The 21,084-nt window shown below is 55.0% G+C and overlaps 2 protein-coding genes across 2 annotated transcripts in view; both read left to right on the plus strand.

Moving 5' to 3' along the window:
* Window positions 1–1,902, plus strand: part of LOC119100092 (band 4.1-like protein 4) — a 31,880-nt gene extending 29,978 nt beyond the window's left edge. The window contains exons 15-18 of the mRNA XM_037223205.1: window positions 447–638; window positions 972–1,160; window positions 1,548–1,775; window positions 1,869–1,902. Of these exons, the coding sequence (XP_037079100.1) occupies window positions 447–638; window positions 972–1,160; window positions 1,548–1,775; window positions 1,869–1,902 (643 nt within the window). The remainder of the gene's footprint in view (window positions 1–446; window positions 639–971; window positions 1,161–1,547; window positions 1,776–1,868) is intronic.
* LOC119100093 (uncharacterized) lies at window positions 1,903–12,789 on the plus strand. Its single transcript, XM_037223207.1, has 4 exons — window positions 1,903–2,973; window positions 4,004–4,207; window positions 4,451–4,634; window positions 12,709–12,789. The coding sequence occupies exons 1-4, from the start codon at window positions 2,738–2,740 to the stop codon at window positions 12,787–12,789; spliced, it is 705 nt and encodes a 234-aa protein (XP_037079102.1). The 5' UTR covers window positions 1,903–2,737.
* Window positions 12,790–21,084: the final 8,295 nt, after the last annotated feature.

A 21,084-nucleotide genomic window follows, 5' to 3' on the forward strand; every position in this document is an offset into this window, starting at 1 on the left:
TGGCCCAGTCCGGATCACCAGTGGAAAACACGTGGGACACATATCAGCACCAGGCGCCACAGGCGCCACAGGCAGGTTAGATCAACGGCAGCGGACACACAATGTACCATTGCTGAAGGCAGTGCATACGTGATGCCACGAGCAGCATGTCCATCTGGTTGCACCATTACATGACAAACGTGCTCGTTTTACATTTTTGCGGTGACCATCCGATCTGGCAACATCACTGTTGCAAAATCTGCGAATACTATGCATTCTCCGATGCCAAACACCGACTTTTGAGCAAGGCCATCTACGATCGATAGCATGTTTATAGCCCTCCCGTCTGCTCATCACATGCACTGCGGTGATTTCGACGCGATCAACATGGAGCTGCTGCGCATGCGCGGTAGATCGAGCGCACCGGTCGGCAGGCGGCCGCTCTGTGACCGTCTGTTCTGCTGCAGACCGAGCGGCACCAGCTACGAGCTGGTGGACTCGGAGGCGCAGTGGCGTCAGGTGCAGCGGCGTCAGGCCGAGGGCCAGCTGGCTGCGCCCGCCACTGCCGCCGTCCAGCACCGCTCCGGCTACCTCAACTCAGGCATGGAGACCGAGTCGGAGCTCTCCTACCACCCCAAGCGGCGTGTCAAGAAGCACAGGTGAGACGGACGTGCGCGCGTGGGACGGCCGTTTGACGGCAGCACTGATCTCTCCTCTGTTATGGCACCGGCTGACGGCGGGACGGAGTGATGCGGTTAGGTGACGCTCCGCTATCCACACCTCATCGCAGAATCTCCTGTTGGCGTCTGAGCACGTTGGTGCCGGTCGTGGCTTCGCTTCCTTTAGCAATTCTGACCTGCCAGGTCTCTGCCTTCACCCGTACGACCTGACACACCTGATGCTCTAGGTACCACGCATCTACACCTCTGAGCGGGCATCCCCAGCCATCCAGACTCGCAGCTGTCGGTCACTGAGCTGTGCTGAGCCGGCAGGTCCCGATCGCGGTCGCCGGAGACGGAGCGCAGCCTGCGCCTGCCAGCTGAGCTGCGGCGGCACCTCCAATTCGAGCTGATCGACCCGCCGGCGGTGGACGGCGCCGAGGCTATCCCCTACACCCGGGTTGAGACGGATGCCCGCGTGCCTAGGATCAAGTACGCCACCCGACGCCTGCAGAAGGACGAGTGAGTGATGCAGTGATGCGGGCGTGTCCGGTGTAACGTTGGTTCAACGCGACGCTCCACAATACTCGCTGTTGGACGTGTGGTGCTCAGTTATACTCGTCAGCAGTTTCTTCTTCACGATGAAACTAGTAAATATAAGCCATCGGCTCTGTTGGCACCAGCCGTCGTTTAAACGTGTCGCACGTGTGGACGAATGGGATGCACAAAAGGTGTTCTTTACGCCGTGATGAGTTTTACATGCGTCATGGTATTCTACCGCGAGGAACCCACGACCACACCACAGCTCAGCTGGGTTTTGGCACATTGCGCCGCGCTGCGCTGTGGGCAGCCGGACGCACTGATAGCAGCACACCTTGAGCCCACCTGACTAGCGTCGTCCTCCACCAGCGCCAAGGAGCCGGGCCCGGAGGCGCGCCTCGACGCTGAACCCAGTCCAGGTGGCGCCACCTTCTCGCCCATCCCCCCGGTGTCGTCGGCGGCGGCGACGTCCCGCTCTGAAGCCGGCTTCAGCACCTCGACGCCCCTCTCGGCGCACTACTCGGTGCCACCGGCCCGGCCGCGGCCCGTGCCGGCCGGCGGCACGCTCTCCAGCTACTACGTGACGACGGCGGCCGAGCGCGCCGGCCGCGCCTCGCTGGCCGTCCAAACGGCGCCCCCGGCGGTCGACGGTCGGCCCGGCAAGCCGGGGGTCGGCGCCGCGTCCGCCAGGTACGGCTGGCCGCTGCCGGGCTTCTTCATCTGACAGCCTGGCGGGCCGGGACGGCTTGACCGCGGCGCCGGTCTGGTGACGCTTACCCGTGATCACGTGACGTGCAGCAGGGCGTGGGCTGTGCGGACCGATGGCGAGAACAGTCGGAAAAGTGGAAAGCTGAGAAACCGCGCATGACATTAAATTACTGGTGCCTGTGATTATTTTGAGAGCGATCAAACTTCGATAAAACGTACCACCCTTAGAACGTTACAAACAATGCATCTAACTCTGGTGTAACTTCGCCGACGTTAACAAGATGTACATCCCTGTAAGATGTGTACATCTGCTCTAACGATCTGCCTCCAAACTCGCCTCTCCTGGCATCTCACCAAACTTTTCGGTAGTAGACTAACGAGGAACAGCTGCATCGCATGCATTTAGTTTGTCTAGTCTTAACTCGTAGAATTTTCTATGCATTTTGTGCATTTCATGTATTGTCGTCTTTTCTGGTGTACTTGAGCCTGAAGCCAAGCTCAAACAACGCTCAGTCTGGCAATGCGAATTATGTGAGATGACGGCTGTGATGATTTCAAAGAATGACGAAGTACAGTCTCAGATCATGTTAATACAGGTCGTGACATCCAACTGGTGTAGTATTATCTACTAACAACCAACGGAACCCAAGGGAAACGCGGTCTTTCATCACTAACATACCATCCACTTTGTAAGTACCATTCGCCATGTTGTGCTTTGTTGCTCTCCTCGCATGCTTGGTGGCTTTTGCTTAACCTATTAGCCCTTTCTGTTAGCTTTCGTGGATTCGGCCGAGCTCTCATCACCAAAGGCTAGCGTGTCAAAGAGTGGCGGTTTGTCCTCTGTGTAACTCATGATCCACCCGCTGTCTGCGCACCTCAGCGCGGTGTTCCGCCACCGCATGTCAAACAGTCGCCGAGGAGGTGGCTGCCGATCTGGTCTGGACGGCTGGTGCGCGCGTGCCGGCAGGGTGACGCTGCCTGCCTCGCGGTACGGCCACCTGGGCGCCCCGCCCGCTCACGCCGTCGACGCTCACCACGAGCACTCCGACTCCGGCCTGGGCAACGAGTCGCCGAATGAGTTCACCAGGTACGACCGGCAATGAGGGAGGTCAGCGGCTGACGCTGAGGGGAGACCAGCGGCTGACGCTGAGGGGAGGTCAGCGGCTGACACTGAGGGGAGGTCAGCGGCTGACGCTGAGGGGAGGTCAGCGGCTGACACTGAGGGGAGGTCAGCGGCTGACGCTGAGGGGAGGTCAGCGGCTGACGCTGAGGGGAGGCCAGCGGCTGGCACTGGGGGGAGGCCAGCGGCCGGCACTGGGGGGAGGCCAGCGGCCGGCACTGAGGGAGGCCAGCGGCTGGCACTGAGGGAGGCCAGCGACCGGCACTGAGGGGAGGCCAGCGGCTGGCACTGAGGGAGGCCAGCGACCGGCAGTGATGGAGGTCAGCGGCTGACGCTGAGGGGAGGCCAGCGGCTGACACTGAGGGAGGCCAGCGGCTGACGCTGAGGGGGGGGGGAGGTCAGCGGCTGACACTGGGGGAGGTCAGCGGCTGAGACTGAGGGGAGGTTAGCGGCTGACACTGAGGGGAGGTCAGCGGCTGACACTGAGGGGAGGTCAGCGGCTGACACTGAGGGGAGGTCAGCGGCTGACGCTGAGGGGGGGGAGGTCAGCGGCTGACGCTGAGGGGGGGAGGTCAGCGGCGGCTGAAACTGAGGGGAAGTCAGCGGATAGACCGCAGCGATAGTGTGACTCATGTAATGTGGCTGTTCATGTAGCCCTTCGTACAAAGGGCTTATATTCAAAGTTCGCCACGCTCGACAAACTAATGTCGGGATACAGCTAGGAATGGGTAAGCGATCCCATTATCCTTTCGAGCACTTCTCCATCTCCCACGCACCGTCTCTCCCATTCCCCAATCCCACTCCACCTTCCTTTTCTCTGTCTAGCTCTCGTCTACGTGTCTCCACCTTTCGTCCTTGGTTAATGGACGTCTTACAAACAAACGGACTAGGTCACAGTGTCAGACCCCGGACCTGACACTGGACGTCATGGCCGGGTCAGCCAGCGTGACAGTGACCCCGGTTACCCCGGTGACCTCTGTGAACTCTGTGCCGGCAGGATGACGAACGGGTCGCCTGTTCTGAGCCTGGCGGCCACCTCCCGTGTGAGTAGTGCGCCGCTGGCGGTCGCGGCTGCCGCCACGTCGGAGTCGGACCGCGTCTCGCCGGCCCTCTCGCCGCTCTATGACTGCGCTCTGCCTGGCTCGCGCACCCCTGGGCCGCGGCCGCCGCCCGCTTGGACCGCCTCGCTGCCCCGACCACCGCCGGCGGCAGCCCGGCCCGCAGCCGCCGCCGACACCGGCTCGCTGCCGCGCCCCGGCTGGCGGGTCACTTCGACCCTGCCCAGACCCTCTACCAAGTCCTCAGCCGACATATTCTCGGCGTACACGGGCGCGGCGGCGCCGCGGCCCAGCCACGTCATCCTGCCGCCCACATCCTTCCAGAACCCGGCGCCAGCGCCGGCCGGCGGCCTCACCACCACCACAAACGCCACCATCGCCACCAGCGCCGCCACCACGGCCTCCTCGCCGGTCACTAACTGTCCAAGCACCACTAACGCGGGCTTCGAGAGCGGAGGCGGCGTGCCGGGGCTGAACGGCTTTGTGACCGAGCTTCGGCAGCTGATGAGTGTGGAACGCGGCGAGCGGACGTGGGCGCAGAGCGACAGCAGCGCTACCGCGACGCCGCGCGTAAGTATAAACTTTCTTTGCTATCGACAGGTGGCGGTAGAGTAGAGTTCGTGTGCTGCCTGCGCTGCTTGCACTGAAACAGGACGCTGGGCTTGGTGGTGGATATGGCACCAGCGCTTGTTTGGAGGTCGTTCGTGTTCCACGCTTTTCCCAATTACGTGCCTCATGGCGAGGATACTTTGATGCAGATGTCTAACCAGCCATGTCGAGTCAAAATATTTTTAAGCACCTTGGCTGGTCCTACGCGCAATCGCACTGTTAAAAATGCATATACGTACTTCGGCAATGCAGCTTCACCAGTAACGCTGTACATATTTAGTTTTTGTCGGTTTTTGGAAATCACATGACTTGGACTGCTAATTGCGATGAGATATTTCAGATCTAGCGATCCGGGTAAAACAATAGATCCTCAAGTACAGAAATCATGATTGACAAAAAGCATCCCCCCTGATTTTCACCATTCATCGCTTTATCCCAGGCCCTCGTAACACCGTCTCGCCGGGGTCTGCCACGGCCGCTAGCCATAAGTCGGCTTTAAAGCCGCCGCGGTTGGAACCGTGCCGGGGCGCCCGCACCAACTCCAGGGAAGGGACCCGCACGGTTGTGCGAAGCATGGCCCGTCAGTGTTGGCTGCCCACTAGGACTGCAGACCTGCCCCAGTGCTCACAGATCTCCTCTATCGCATAGCGCTCAAGTGAATATTGCTGGTAGAGCGGCCCTAATCAACACCAAAGCAAACTGGCCAACTACTGATCACTTTGCTGACAACCTGAGCAGAAGTGACGTTCAGTGGCGGGGTTCTCCGCCAAACTTTCTTAGTTCTCCTCATAGTTTTTAAGGCATTTGACAGGGTGACCAAATTGCCTTTCAAACTTGCGTTCATAGGAAAATTATGTAATCGGCGGGAATTTGTTCGTATTGTTTGCCACGTAAGCCACGACGCATTGCCGGTCTGTTTACACCTTGTGCTTCTTCCCGTTTTTCCCTTGCAAGAAAATGTAGGAGTTTGCAAGGAGCTGTAACGTATTACCTGTCATCACACAAAGCATCCCAAAGTTTCCTGAGCACCATGCGTAACGATCCGCGAGGCCGTGGGGGTTACCACTTGTGCCGAGTCGATGGGGGCAAAGCTCCGTTCACACCGTCACCCGTGTGAACGGGTGAGTACCCCGAGTGCACCCTGAGAAGACCTTTCACGCTCGGGCAGCCGACGGTCCATCAGCCGCCGCCGCGTCGCCGCCCGAGCCGTGTAAGCCCGCTCAGTCGGCTGCAGCCCCGACAGCGGGTGCCGTGCTCATACCGCGCGGCGACGTCGGTCGCCGCGCCGGCTGGTCATCGCCACGGACGGACGCGCGGCGGTGGGAATAGGCGGCCCCGGGGCCGGGCGCGCGCCGGGCGGCGCCCCCTCTCGCCCCCCGTGTACATAGCTGGCCGGCTGCCGGGGGCGGGCTGGCTGTGTGACTAACTACCGCCGTGTGCCACCAGCAGGGTCGGCGGCCGGGCGGCGGCGGCGGCGGCGGCGCTGGCGCCGGCGCCGCGGCCGGCCTCAGCCGCGCGCAGCGCTCAGACAGCGCCGGCTCGCTAGAGCTCATACTCACCCCGCTTGTTAACTCCACCACCCAGTGAGTAGAGCTCGGCACGGCACACCGACTCATCCACGGCCGCATGCGTGTAGTCAGGCTCCAGAATGTCAGGCTGGTGCGGGCTTCTAGTGACGGCTGTATGTCTGCGTGCGGTTACGTGCATATGCAAGTGCGCGCATGCCGTGCGCGCAAGGTGTGTTGCCATCGTTTTGTCACGCTACGAGTGTCTACGCTCGTAGATACTCATCAATTAACTTAGAAGTGGGCTAAAGAATTGATCAATAAATATACGTATTATGCATTATATATATACATGCATATATATATATATATATATATATATATATATATATATATATATATGTGTGTGTGTGTATATTTCTAAATTTAAACAAGCATGTTATGCATTCCGTTTTGCGAAAAGCACGCTGGATCTTTTAAGTGCCAAAATGCAAATGGCTGTCCTAAACGCGACTTTGTTGCTGGCTTTGCATGATCTCTAAATATGTTTTTCACAGTGGTAAAACACAGCATATCGACCTTTCTTAATAATGCACACGGCTGTTTTTCATCATTTAGTCTACTTACGTTAAGTTTAAAGGAACCCTGTGACGTCCCATTTATTGCACGCATCAAGCATGCCGCTGCTCGGCAAAGAAAACAGCGACTTTGACGTTACGATAGAAATGTGTCTACTGGTTGTAACACGTGGCATATCTCACCCATGAATCAGTTATGCCTTCATCCTGCTTGTCAAAGCTCAATTACTGTACGTGTGTGTATTAGTGTCGTTTGTCAGCACCTTCTCGCCCACTACCTTTCCCCGAATGTCATGACAGTATGGACCTCGGCTGACAGTCCTGTCCTATGATGACATTCGCCACGTACTTACTGGCTGCCCGAGACTGCATTCATTTGCTTAACCCAAACTATATTAGACGCGCCAAATGACAACTTAAGATACAATTTGCCTGAAGCGCTGCAATCCAAGCGATTGGACTTAAGTTGTATCTCAGAAAGAAAGGCTATCTTTCGAATATGTGCATACATTGTAATGTAAAAGACAGAAAGGGTGATAATCCTTCAACAAGAGACGTAAAGAACAGGGACGAAACATCAGCTGACGTTGCATGGCGGAGCAGACGCTACTGTGACGGGATCCGCCGCGGGAGTAGCGACGAGAGGGGAACAGCCACTGTCACGTCCACGGAAGGCGAAGGCGCGAGCGCGCCGTGTGACCATGGACGCTGTTCGCACTCCATCACCTTAATATCGACACCGCGATGTATATTCTGATCGATGGCTACCAGGCTCCATACCATTATGCAAATGCACACACCCGTAACTATTGGCATATGAGAAATGTGGGGGGCAGGGGGGGGGGACCGTGACTAGATTGCGACCGCGCCGGGCGTCGATACAGCCGGCTGTCCCGACACTATGACATTAGTGCGGGTCGTGGCACCAGCAAACCCGCTGTCCCGGGATCGTGGCACCAGTAAACCCGCTGTCCCGGGATCGTGGCACCAGTGGGCCTGCTGTCCCAGGATCGTGGCACCTGTGAGCCAACCGTCCCGGGATCATGGCACCAGTGTGTCAGCTGTCCCGGGATCGTGGCACCAGTGGGCCTGCTGTCCCGGGATCGTGGCACCAGTGGGCGTGCTGTCCCAGGATCGTGGCACCTGTGAGCCAACCGTCCCGGGATCATGGCACCAGTGTGTCAGCTGTCCCGGGATCATGGCACCAGTGTGTCAGCTGTCCTGGGATCATGGCGCCAGGGCACCCGCTGCCCCGAGATCATGGCACCAGCAACCTCAACTTCAACCAGGGATTTAAGTGTTCTGACCGCTACTAGTGCCGCTACACCGGCGTGGTCGGCGCGCTGCAGTGGGGATGGGCGCTCGGACATTGTACACCAGTTGATCAGTGGGCCGTGTTTCAGACAGTGTACCTGTCGTTCGGTGGCCGGTGCTAGCCTTCATGTCATACTGTTGCGTGTTGAGGCCGTTCATTTGTGCGACGTGCGTTTATGCTGTTGATCTGGAACGCTGGCCGTCGCGTGAGTCAACAATGTTTTTTATCAAAGGCATCTTCCACAGCGTAGTGTCACGCTGTCTTATGAAAATTTCGTCTAGTGTTTCAACTTCTGCCGCTGGAATGATGTCAAGCCGTTCAGCTTAAAAAAGTGAAGCTTGAAACACTGAACCATGTTGGTTCTGAAAAGTGAAAGTAAAATCTAAGTAGGGCATTACATATGGTAACAGATAAATGTGTAGCGTCTCATCACTTAGAATGTGAGATGTGCACATTTAAGGGCTCATAACCATGCACATACGTGGTAGGAACATTCCCCCCCCAAAGTAAATTACTTTTTTAGTTTGATAGCGTTTATACTGTTCGGAATCTGTTGTGTATAATGAACTTGGGAATACATACAATATATTATAACCTATGGTGACACCATGGCTAATTCGAGCCTTTTTACGCACATGGGTTTGTCACGAAAATATTGGGGAAACCCGAAAAGTCTGCCCAAAACAGAGTGGTACACAGCGAAACGCGTTTCATATTTACGTCATGAAAACGGTACCACACACATTGATGCGCAGCTATTCCTAAGAAGACGGTGATCTGGTTTAACTTCTGAAACAGTTATTACAATGACTAGGCTGCAAACGCGGATGTCCTCAGTCCAAGTGGCATTCTTAAGCTCTCCTTAATTATGAGCTTAAAGTTTAAAACCCAGGCTAAATTGACAATTGAGCTTCATAAAAACTGCTGAAAATGTCACCGCCAGGAAGGAACCAGCGTTGGTTGATGTGCTTATTGATTGTGAGAAAGCGGTGGTGTAAATAAGACTGGGTGGCAGAGAACGACCGGTTGTTACTTCCATTGATTTTCCAAACTAAGGAATTTAAAGTGAAGCCGGTGGTACGAATTGTTCGTTTAATATTGACCATTCATTACTGCTAGCGAAAAGGCTAATGCATCTATAGTACTAATGCAAGACTATGACGTTTCAAGTCATAATGGTAACACTGTGAGACATGACCATTTGTGCGATCGTCTATGTCATTTTACACGAATATTGTTGAGATTTCTTTCACTTCTTTACGTCTTGCAACGTAACAGAGTAATTGGTTCTATGAAAGTAGCTCCGGTGGTCAATTAAGCTCGCACACCGGGTGCCTCCCTTGAATAAGGCGCTCAGACTTCGTTGAGCTTAGACCCGAAGTTATTCAATATCTTACCGGCGTTAATTCGTGTTCGGCGTAGTGTAATTGAATTATGTTTGGCGGAGGCGGACTCGCCGACGGCCAACTTGCGCTGGACGGACCGGCGGATGGCGCGGCTCCGGGGCACCAGCCAGGGTGCGTCTCAAGTAAGCTGCCGCTGGACGGACCGGCGGATGGCGCGACTCTGGGGCACCAGCCAGGGTGCGTCTCAAGTAAGCTGCCGCTGGACGGACCGGCGGATGGCGCGGCTCCGGGGCACCAGCGAGGGTGTGTCTCAAGTAAGCTGCCGCTGGGCGGACCGGCGGATGGCGCGGCTCCGGGGCACCAGCGAGGGTGCGTCTCAAGTAAGCTGCCGCTGGACGGACCGGCGGATGGCACGACTCTAGGGCACCAGCGAGGGTGCGTCTCAAGTAAGCTGCCGCTGGGCGGACCGGCGGATGGCGCGGCTCCGGGGCACCAGCGAGGGTGCGTCTCAAGTAAGCTGCCGCTGGGCGGACCGGCGGATGGCGCGGCTCCGGGGCACCAGCGAGGGTGCGTCTCAAGTAAGCTGCCGCTGGACGGACCGGCGGATGGCACGACTCTGGGGCACCAGCCAGGGTGCGTCTCAAGTAAGCTGCCGCTGGACGGAGCGGCGGATGGCGCGACTCTAGGGCACCAGCCAGGGTGCGTCTCAAGTAAGCTGCGGCTGGGCGGACCGGCGGATGGCGCGACTCTAGGGCACCAGCCAGGGTGCGTCTCAACTAACCTCCCGCTGGACGGACCGGCGGATGGCGCGACTCTGGGGCACCAGTCAGGGTGCGTCTCAGGTAAGCTGCCGCTGGACGGACCGGCGGATGGCGCGACTCTGGGGCACCGGTCAGGGTGCGTCTCAAGTAAGCTGCCGCTGGACGGACCGGCGGATGGCACGACCCTAGGGCACCAGCCAGGGTGCGTCTCAACTAACCTCCCGCTGGACGGACCGGCGGTGGCGCGACTCTGGAACACCAGCCAGGGTGCGTCTCAAGTAAGCTGCCGCTGGGCGGACCGGCGGTGGCGCGGCTCCGGGGCACCAGCCAGGGTGCGTCTCAAGTAAGCTGCCGCTGGACGGACCGGCGGATGGCGCGACTCTGGGGCACCAGTCAGGGTGCGTCTCAAGTAAGCTGCCGCTGGACGGACCGGCGGATGGCGCGGCTCCGGGGCACCAGCCAGGGTGTGTCTCAAGTAAGCTGCCGCTGGGCGGACCGGCGGATGGCGCGGCTCCGGGGCACCAGTCAGGGTGCGTCTCAAGTAAGCTGCCGCTGGACGGACCGGCGGATGGCGCGGCTCCGGGGCACCAGCCAGGGTGTGTCTCAAGTAAGCTGCCGCTGGACGGACCGGCGGATGGCGCGACTCTGGGGCACCAGTCAGGGTGCGTCTCAAGTAAGCTGCCGCTGGACGGACCGGCGGATGGCGCGGCTCCGGGGCACCAGCCAGGGTGTGTTTCAAGTAAGCTGCCGCTGGGCGGACCGGCGGATGGCGCGGCTCCGGGGCACCAGCGAGGGTGCGTCTCAAGTAAGCTGCCGCTGGACGGACCGGCGGATGGCACGACTCTAGGGCACCAGCCAGGGTGCGTCTCAAGTAAGCTGCCGCTGGACGGACCGGCGGTGGCGCGGCTCCGGGGCACCAGCCAGGGTGCGTCTCAAGTAAGCTGCCGCTGGACGGACCGGCGGATGGCACGACTCTAGGGCACCAGCCAGGGTGCGTCTCAAGTAAGCTGCCGCTGGACGGACCGACGGATGGCGCGACTCTAGGGCACCAGCCAGGGTGCGTCTCAAGTAAGCTGCCGCTGGACGGAGCGGCGGATGGCGCGACTCTAGGGCACCAGCCAGGGTGCGTCTCAAGTAAGCTGCCGCTGGACGGACCGGCGGATGGCGCGACTCTAGGGCACCAGCCAGGGTGCGTCTCAAGTAAGCTGCCGCTGGACGGACCGGCGGATGGCGCGGCTCCGGGGCACCAGCCAGGGTGTGTCTCAAGTAACCTCCCGCTGGACGGACCGGCGGATGGCGCGACTCTAGGGCACCAGCCAGGGTGCGTCTCAAGTAAGCTGCCGCTGGACGGACCGGCGGATGGCACGACTCTGGGGCACCAGCCAGGGTGCGTCTCAAGTAAGCTGCGGCCCAGCTGATCGCGGCCGCGGCGATATTCCGGTGTGCCCAGAGTGGCAAGTTCTGGGGCCTATAAGCCAAAGGACCATCCCATGAGAAAGCATCAAAGCTGAACAAATTGCTGAGGATGTGATGCCTCTTGCACGTGTGACTAGAAAATGAAATGTGTGTCGTGATGTAGACACACAATAACAATCGAGATTGATATAATGAGATATTTAAATTGATACGGTTCAGCGGATTTTCGGCAGCCTGTAGTACGGTGGAAAATGCAAATGAAGTTATGAAATAGCAATTTGCACATACTTCGGCAACGGAAAGTTGCTTAAAGCCAAGGCCATCTGGCTCGGTAAAATAGCAAGACGATATGCTTAGATGTTCCTAGCCAGAATGCCGTCTAAACTAGCAATGAGCTGTTGATATGAATGGTAATGTTATCGGCACTCGACAGTAGCTCCTGTCTGTATGATGGTTGTTAGAATTTGTTTTTGGGGGTCGAAAATAGCAGAGCTGATTTATCATTGATAACCAGTCGATTTGGGTGAAAAGGGCCAAATATTGTGACAATTGGAGGAACAGTACGTGGGGATTTCGTTGCGATGGAAACAGTAGATCCTATAATAATGTAATATTGCAACAATATTACAGGAATAAAACGTATACTAGTCGCTTTGCTGTGCCGGAATGCTACCAACGCGCATGCAGTGAGCGCATTGGGTCGCATGGTAATGCTGTTGTGTTTGATATGACGGGACAAGGTCCCTGTGTAGCTGCAGCTTGTACCGTCTAATTGGGCTGTGAAAAGGGACGCTCCTGAGATTTACCACCAGTCCAAGTCAGTCGCTCTCCAAACACTCACAACACGTGCAACCGACCACTGGCTAACCCGTAATCACAGCGGTTCGTTCCCAGCTATTGTGGCACCGTTCCTAACCCTGCCGACCCTTACCCTTATAACCCTGTGACACTGCTCCTGGACCTGCTGCTCTCGCACAGATGTTGCGACGCTCTTCCTGACGTTGCCGCTCATTGCTGCCGTTGCAACACTGTTCCTGACCCTTGTCACTCTCCCGCTGATGTGACGCTGTTCATGACCCTGCTTGTCCTCACCGTTGTTGTGGCGCTGTTACAGGCCGTGCCGTCGGTAGCCGCCGGTCATCGCTCCGATGTGCACCTGCCTCAGAGGTTACACGAGATAGCCACGCCACTCTGAGAGCCCACCTCCTGCTGTTGGCGAGACCAGACCGGCGGGGGGCCGCACGTAACGCAACCTAAGGCCAGCTGACAGCAACGGGGCGGGGCGTGACCTGACCCCAGCTGACAGCGGCGGGGCGGGGCGTGACCTGACCCCAGCTGACAGCAGAGGGGCGGGGCGTGACCTGACCCCAGCTGACAGCAGCGGGGCGGGGCGTGACCTGACCGCAGCTGACAGCAACGAGGCGGGGCGTGACCTGACCGCAGCTGGCAGCAGCGGGGCGGGGCGTGACCTGACCCCAGCTGACAGCAGCGGGGCGGGGAGTGACCTGACCGCAGCTGGCAGCAGCGGGGTGGGTCGTGACCTGACCCCAGCTGACAGCAGCGGGGCGGGGCGTGACCTGACCCCAGCTGACAGCAGCGGGGCGGGGCGTGACCTGACCCCAGCTGACAGCAACGGGGCGGGGTGTGACCTGACCGCAGCTGGCAGCAGCGGGGCGGGGCGTGACCTGACCGCAGCTGGCAGCCGTACGGCGGGGCGTGACCTGACCCCAGTTGACAGCAGCAGGGGCGGGGCGTGACCTGACCCCAGCTGACAGCAGAGGGGCGGGGCGTGACCTGACCGCAGCTGGCAGCAACGAGGCGGGGCGTGACCTGACCCCAGCTGACAGCAGCGGGGCGGGGCGTGACCTGACCCCAGCTGACAGCAGCGGGGCGGGGCGTGACCTGACCCCAGCTGACAGCAACGGGGCGGGGCGTGACCTGACCCCAGCTGACAGCGGCGGGGAGGGGTGACCTGACCCCAGCTGACAGCAGCGGGGCGGAGCGTGACCTGACCCCAGCTGACAGCAGCAGGGGCGGGGCGTGACCTGACCCCAGCTGACAGCAACGGGGCGGGGCGTGACCTGACCCCAGCTGACAGCAACGGGGCGGGGCGTGACCTGACCCCAGCTGACAGCAGCGGGGCGGGGCGTGACCTGACCGCAGCTGGCAGCCGTACGGCGGGGCGTGACCTGACCCCAGCTGACAGCAGCAGGGAGGGGCGTGATCCGACCGCAGCTGGCAACAGCAGGACGGGACGCGCCGAGTATCGCACCCTCGACTTCACGGACCGGCCGCATTGGTGGACTTAAGCCGAGTACTGCTGATCATGCAGAGCGATGTGATCGTGGAATGTGCCACAGACGTGGGCCAATGCGCCAAGTATTCACAACCGCCGACATAAGGTTTGCAAGTGCATGCACAAGGCAGGTTGACTGCTGCCTATTTGTTTCACCGGACCTGATGATACAGTGCGTGTTATTCGAACGAGCAAATCAATGCTCAGACTCGTATTGCTTGTTGCTGGTTTTCCGTTTGTCCGGTGCGAAATGTGCGTGTGGTTTTTGTGAGCCACCACATCTATTGAATATGTATTAATTATACTGCCAATTTTGCGAGTGACCTTCAAATGGCTTTTTGTAATTTATGCCGTCCCAGCTGTTGCATGATATGCTTCCCCAAGTGAACCGATTCGGAAATAAAAAATGATGTGTTCAAGTCCCTGGTGTTCCATGGTGTCATAGAATCAGGAATCATTTGGGAATAGTAATTTCAAACGCGCTGTTGATTCAAACAAGATGGGTTTTTGCCAGACAGCTAATGCGTTTTTATCTTTGTGAATGTCGAGGTGCAAACCTTCAAACCGAATGCGCATGCGTCAATATCAATGATATGGCATCTTTTCGCTGATTTGCTACTTGAAAGCTATTAAGGTGTAGTGAATGTACGTAAATTATAGATGCGTCATTCTCAAAGGCTGGCTTGTAACATGTGATTGCAGCAGGAAAAACATTTTCAATTAACTTTTGTGGACAAAGAAACTTTACGAGAACATTCACTGGCATTGTTTTGAGATATTTGCTAGATGACTCCAGAAAAATTGTTAAACTGAAGCTGACCCTGTAGATAACCTTTTACACATTGCAGCACTCTCCCCCATATCCCACCTCATCTATGTGGCATTCACATCGCTTACTCGACTTGGCAAAGGTACGCATTGACTCAAGATTTCTGCGGTGTTATGGCTTTTCCAAGGCGGCAATCTGGTGCTCCGATCTAGACTGGTCGAGCAGCGCATCAAAACCCAATAGCATGCCACAACCTATATCATCCGAGGTCTGGCCGGCGAGTCACTGCTCTTATTCAACCTATCAAGAGGTCACCCGGTCAGTGGCGTCTCAACCGACCAGATCCCATGTCACAGAATGGTGATAGCCTGCCGTATACATCGCCTGAGTTAAAGCCTGACAAGAAGTCATCTACGGACTCGGTCGCCGTCCATGCGTACTCGACGTGTGTATCGCGCAGGCGTGGTATTCACTTGGTGTGAATCACAAGCGTCGGGGTGGAATTATTGTGTGGTGCTCGTCGACTCATGAGTGAGAAAGCGGCGAGACGCCCAAATGAGTCGCAGACGAACTTGAATGGGAACAGGATATGAACAAATTGACGAATGGATGAAAATTTGGATCTTATTTGAGCTTAACTGTTGAATGGTTAGTCGCTCGGTGTAATCCAACCAGCGGCACGGCCCTACGCGGAAGCGTATGATCATTGGGCCGGTATGCCAATCGGCAAAGTTATTTACAACCGCCGGGTGATGAGCGATGGGTGTTTTCGTTCCGTTGCGCTCCGTTTGAGCCATCTGATGTCGACGACTGCACGCGCAACCATGCTGAACTGACGCCGTCACAAGTCGCCAACTCGGTCGTAAAAACATCACCGCGCTCGCGTTTGCCAGCCATCGACGTTCTGACGTCGACCAGTCGTCTGTTTTCGCAACACCAGCCTCCATTGGCGCGAGGGATTTCAGCCCCCTCAATCCCCAAGGCAACCCCGCTGTTGGCCTGTCATTTCCAGTCGGGAAACCCATTTGACAACCGGGCTGGCGCCATGGTGCACGAGCTGCAGTGGGGATTCTGCTGTTTTTGTCGCAGTATAGTTGGCCGCGTGACAGAGACGGTCTGCACCATGGCTCTTTGAAAGCGGCCGGCATGTGTGCATGATGTGCATGCAATACGCAATATAAATGTGAAAGCACCGTTCGAAAGATGAGCATTTAGTGACAAGAAATAATTTATTTCAATTAAAGTGAATCGATCAAAATACGTTTGATGTCAGAATTAGCGAGGGATCTGATGTTAGACCTTGTTTTGGCCGAAACTAAACATCATTGAATTTGCCCGGGTTTGATGCAGTGGCGCTGCAAATTATACCGTCATGTTTCAAATTCAATATACGGCCCAGTCTGCGTGATGATGGTTTGTTAAGACTAGGCCAATCCTGATATATCAACTAGAGTAACATTCATGTAATTGTATCAGTTCACCTAGCCACATCTTAAAAGCCAGCTGAAACCTTAGTTCTTAACTACGTCAGCAACCAAAACCCAGGAAGCAATACTGTACGGGCAGCACTGAGATGCACTAAACGATGTTAGGAAAGCCGTGGCACTGGATTAGGGGTTTACGAGCCTCGGGTGTGAGATGGCGCCGACTTAGGCGCGGGTACACAAGGATGGAGCTGAGCTTGTTTGTGATATTGGAGATTTTCTCCTCCCGTGATAATGACCGGTCGATGATAGCAACGGGCATCGTTTCAGACGGATAATGTGTTAGTGTGCATTCGTCAATCATGCGCCGCTTTACCTGCTGGGATATTCGAAAGTGTATTCCAGATAGTGGTCACCAAATCCTTTCAAGAAACATCACGTCAGTGATTAGGACCGGAAAGCCCAACCATAATGTAATACCAAAATGGTGTGGAACCGCGCCTGGTCGTCTTAACGAGGGCACTGGGTGAGGCGCTAGTGCTCCTTTGCTGACTACCTCGCGTTGAGACCTGCGCCTTCAAGCTTGTAACACTCACATACGCGGAACCACGTATGATCATTTTTGGAATGACCGGTCGATTCGTCATTTTCCTGAATGTTGTTCCCTCTGGTTCTTTCGTAAATCATAGACCTGGTTCCTGGTTCCTGGTTTCTGGTTCTTATTGTTGTTTTTTTTCGAAAGCACTGGACCTTGAGCACTGGTTGTCATGTATTTTTTTTACTACAAGACCCAGACTCATGATTCTTTGCGACAAAGTCATGCAAGTCACAGAGGATAACCCACATGTTTTTGCTTTTACATTTTTTACACGTCATACACCACAGGATTATACATATATTTCTCCTCGTGCACCACAAAAAGGTCACACATCACAGGAAAGTAAAACAATCAATATGCCCTGATACACCACTGCAGCTAACAGGCTTAACTGCTGGTTGAAGACCATTGCCCACGCCGTAGAAGTGACTGCTTGCTTAACAGCTGAAAATATGACCTCAATGACCCATATATTTGCATTAAAAAACAGCTAAACCTCACAAACCACAGACATAGCAGCGAGCGCACCACGCTTGAAAATATAATACGGGAGAACCAACATATTTCTGCTTTCACGCCACATTAAAGTCATACGCTGCAGGTAAGTTCAGCAGCCTGCCGTCATGCCACCATTACAACGAATCAAGCTTTACTGTTGGTTGAAGACGGTTGCCCACAACTTAGAAGTGAATGCCTGAGAGCTGGAACTATCACCTGGATGACCCACACATTTTCAAAAGGCTACAGTTAAGGTCACATACCACAGACATATCAATTGTCACGATACCACGAATTCAGCTAATAAGGCTTTATTTTTAGAACTTCAGCCACCAGCTATCAGGGTCTCCCAAAATGCTATCAAATTAACAATTTCCAGAGCTGCAGCAGTCTCTCTTTGTAGAAATTTGCATTCTCCTCTAACAGGGGTGTGACGAACGGGGTGACCAAAAGTGGTTGAGACCCATAACTTGAAGAATTCCATTTTCGACCTTTTAAGAAGGGATCAATGCAGACTATGTATTTTCTGAAAAGAAACAGAAGATATAAATACTGGGGCCCTGCTGCCTGATCAAATTTGCAAGCTTGTAAATTCCTATCAAATGGCGCCATTCCTGCTGATATCGAAACATGTGGTCACAGAACCCACGGCCATATTTCAGATGAGATGAATGTGATCCAGTTCAGAAATCAGATACTGGCACAATCAGAGCGGTGTCGCGAGTGTGGGTCGCTCAGATGACAATTCGTTCCTCATCCATGGTCTACGAACCAACAAAGCTGGGAAAAATTAAAACAGTGACAAGCTCGTTTCCCTGACAGGTCATCGTATCTGATTCTATAATGATGTTTTCTGACCAGAACAGGGTTTTCATGAGTGTCATTAGTTATAAACTCTTATTTTCAAAATGGTTGTTAGCCAAACGCCAGTTGGCCAATGTCGTTTTGCGGAGTCTGTGTTTTACTGTCGATTCGGTGGTACCCAATCTCTGTTACAATAGCCAAAACAGATATGGGCAAATCGGATGGCGGAATGGAGCAGTCAGTGCAAGTTGGGCCAGATACCGCCATTATTTTATGTGCTATGCACGTGTCCCTGGTCGTGTTGCTAATAGGCTGTCATGTAAGCCTCCGATAACCTGTGTTTGTAGCTGCTGGGTGGTTATTGGTTTGGAAAGGAGCTTGCATGACAAAGACCTGTAAGAAAGGACTTGTTGGCAGGCGCAATGGAAGGCAAATGCACGTTAATTTCAGTGGATCTGGGGTTATCGTGGCGAAGGAGCAATTTCCCACGTCTGCCGACATTCTACCAGTCAGTCTCCGAGAAAAACTGATGTTGCAAGTGCCAAAAGTGGGTGCTTAAACCATATATGGAAGATTGCACGCGTGCAGGGCATGAATTGTCAAATTCAAATAACTGCATCCCCCATGTTCCATTTTGCAAGTTTGCCAGGTGGTTGTAAAATCTCATTGTGGCAGGGTTGCATTAGACGACTGAAACTTGAAAATGTTTCTTAAATGTTCAATGTACGTTGTCTCTACTAATTTATACTCACTTAAATGAGGTGCAGCTTTAGATCATTTGGTTACCTCAGCCCTTACAACTCTAAGACAAAAAAAAGAGGAATAGGTTCAGCCCTTTTTCCTGCACGGTCTCGCAAACTATTTGGAAATGCTATTTCACTGCACAACACCTGCTGAACATTGAAAATCAAGGCTGACAGGAGCCACAAGTAAGCTTCTGGTTCTTGCTGCTTCCTTTGGCTTCACTTCAGACTAGAGATCGGTTCTTGATGGAACTCAGCTTAATCCTGAGCCGTATCTTGGTTCTTGTTGAACTTCTACACGTTCCAAGCTGGATCTTGGTTCTTGTATCTCTTGGCATGCGCTAGGCTGTATCTTGGTTCTTCCTGGATCTTTCGATATAATGCCAGGCTGGATCGTGGTTCCTGCGGATTCCCTTAGCTTGGTATCAGACTTAATCTTGGTTTTCGCAGGAACTTTTTTATTATTGTCAGGCTGGATCTTGGTTTTTAGTAGACTTTCTGCTTAATATCAGGCTGGATCCTGATCTTGCTGGATCTTTTGGCTTGGTATGAAGCTGAGTTCTGGTTTTTGCTGGATCCCTCGGCCTTGTGTTCTTGTGTTTTTTCTGGTTCCGAAACCAGCAACCAGTAAGCGCTTCCCGGGGAACAAATCTCGGGAACCAGGCACATGCCTCATTGGATCTCCTTGTCAAATCCAAAGCAGGATTTGACAAGGAGAAGTCTCCTTCTGTCGGGACTTCAGCATTCATAAGTTTCCTGGATGTGCAGAGTTTAGTAAATGGGGCCACCGCCCTGGTGCAAAACCACCTCGGGTCGACGCTTTGCTGCTAGAGCTCAATCAGGAGAGCTGCGTTGACGATTGCAGCTTGACCGCCAGCGGTGAGGCGAGCAGCCCACTCGACAGCATCGACCAGGACGTCCTCCATAGAATGACAGGGTCGATGAGAGTGCTGTGAGGAAGCTGAAAGACGGCAGGCGATGAGATGATGAGATGGTTACGAACATACGATCTTCTAACAAATTTTGGAAAGGGCCGGCGGGATGGCGGCTGGTCTAAAACTGTCACCCGTTTCACAGCGGCCAGACTTCGCAAGTGCACGCATGAAGCAATCGTCCAGGAAGATGGAGAGACGCACGAGACAATGACATATTGAGGGGGTGCATCACGTAGAGTCCGCACGCGGCGAGACATTGGCGGATGACATGCAATGGTATGTCATCGCGACAAGTATTGCATGGCTCGATAGTTCTGGCAACACTGCAGGGCGAGGCCGCAAGCTCGCCGTCATAACGCACGGTGGTTTGGGCTGGAAAGGAGGGGATTGTTTGACGCGCCTGTGTTGTAGGTACCCTGCCAGTACTGCAGCGATGCGCCGGAAGACAGCTGCGAAATAGCCATAGGATTCGACCGCTTGTTCCGGTGGCATCACTCTAACGGCACCGTCCCCTGGTTAGCCGCCTGAAGCGCAATGTCCCGGATGCCCCACTAGAGCCTGCGACAGGCGAGCTTTTCGACCTTTCAACCCACTGTAACTCGCGCTGTACATCATGATTGCAATGTGCAAAAAGTTCCCACACACGGCTTCGAAGACGCCGACAGCATTTTTGTCAGCGATAGTGCCTGAGCGCTGTAACACTCAGTCAGCCTCATTACGCGCCTGCACGAGATGCTGTAGCTCTGAGTTGTCTTTGACCTAGGGGTAGTGCGGGCGACAAGGATTCACGGCTTAAGCCCGCATGGGAAAAACCGTGTTAACACCGATCAGCCACAGCGCGTGCGTAAAATCACAACGCTTGTTGCCCATATTGGGACCATCGTGCGTGGTGGTGCAGTCGCGACGCGGCAAGTCGAGGTTGGCGGCGTCCCAATGCGTCTTCCGCCGCGATCTTACAGCTGGAAAACGCAGCGCGGTCTCGCTGCCGGTGGAACGATGGCCAGTGTTGGCCTGAATGGACTAACTGGCCCTGTCAGACAATAGCTGTAAGGGGATCAGCGATGGCTCCAGGTGGCGCCGAAATAATCGATTCTAGGTCCGAAACATTGGTAAGATGTGGTCGATGGGCACATTAGACGGACGTAGCGCGGCGGTGTTTTCACTGGCTGGAAGGGGTCCAAGGTGTGAAAACCAGTTTCGTATGGATAACAAGCAGTACTATGCTCATTCCTTGGAGAAAAACCAGGATATGGAGATACAGATGTGGTGATATTTTGGCAAATGTCTTGATCGAAATATCAACGTATCTATACTTACATGTCCTGTTTTTTTTTCTTCTGAGGAATGAGGTTACTTCTGCTGTCTTATCCATGCTAATAATATTCCTCGAAAACGCACTTCACAACTTACGTAATCTAGAAAC

The sequence above is a fragment of the Pollicipes pollicipes genome, unplaced genomic scaffold, assembly GCF_011947565.3.
Source record: "Pollicipes pollicipes isolate AB1234 unplaced genomic scaffold, Ppol_2.1 Scaffold_4881;HRSCAF=5763_pilon_pilon_pilon, whole genome shotgun sequence".
NCBI lineage: Eukaryota > Metazoa > Arthropoda > Thecostraca > Pollicipedomorpha > Pollicipedidae > Pollicipes > Pollicipes pollicipes.

Excerpts from the sequence above, each read along its gene's own strand:
- LOC119100093 (XM_037223207.1), top strand. The coding sequence starts at position 2,738 with ATGATCCACCCGCTGTCTGCGCACCTCAGCGCGGTGTTCCGCCACCGC. Across the intron at positions 2,974-4,003 it reads TCGCCGAATGAGTTCACCAG|GATGACGAACGGGTCGCCTG; the intron begins GTACGACCGGCA and ends CTGTGCCGGCAG. Across the intron at positions 4,208-4,450 it reads GCCTCGCTGCCCCGACCACC|CGCCGCCACCACGGCCTCCT; the intron begins GCCGGCGGCAGC and ends CATCGCCACCAG.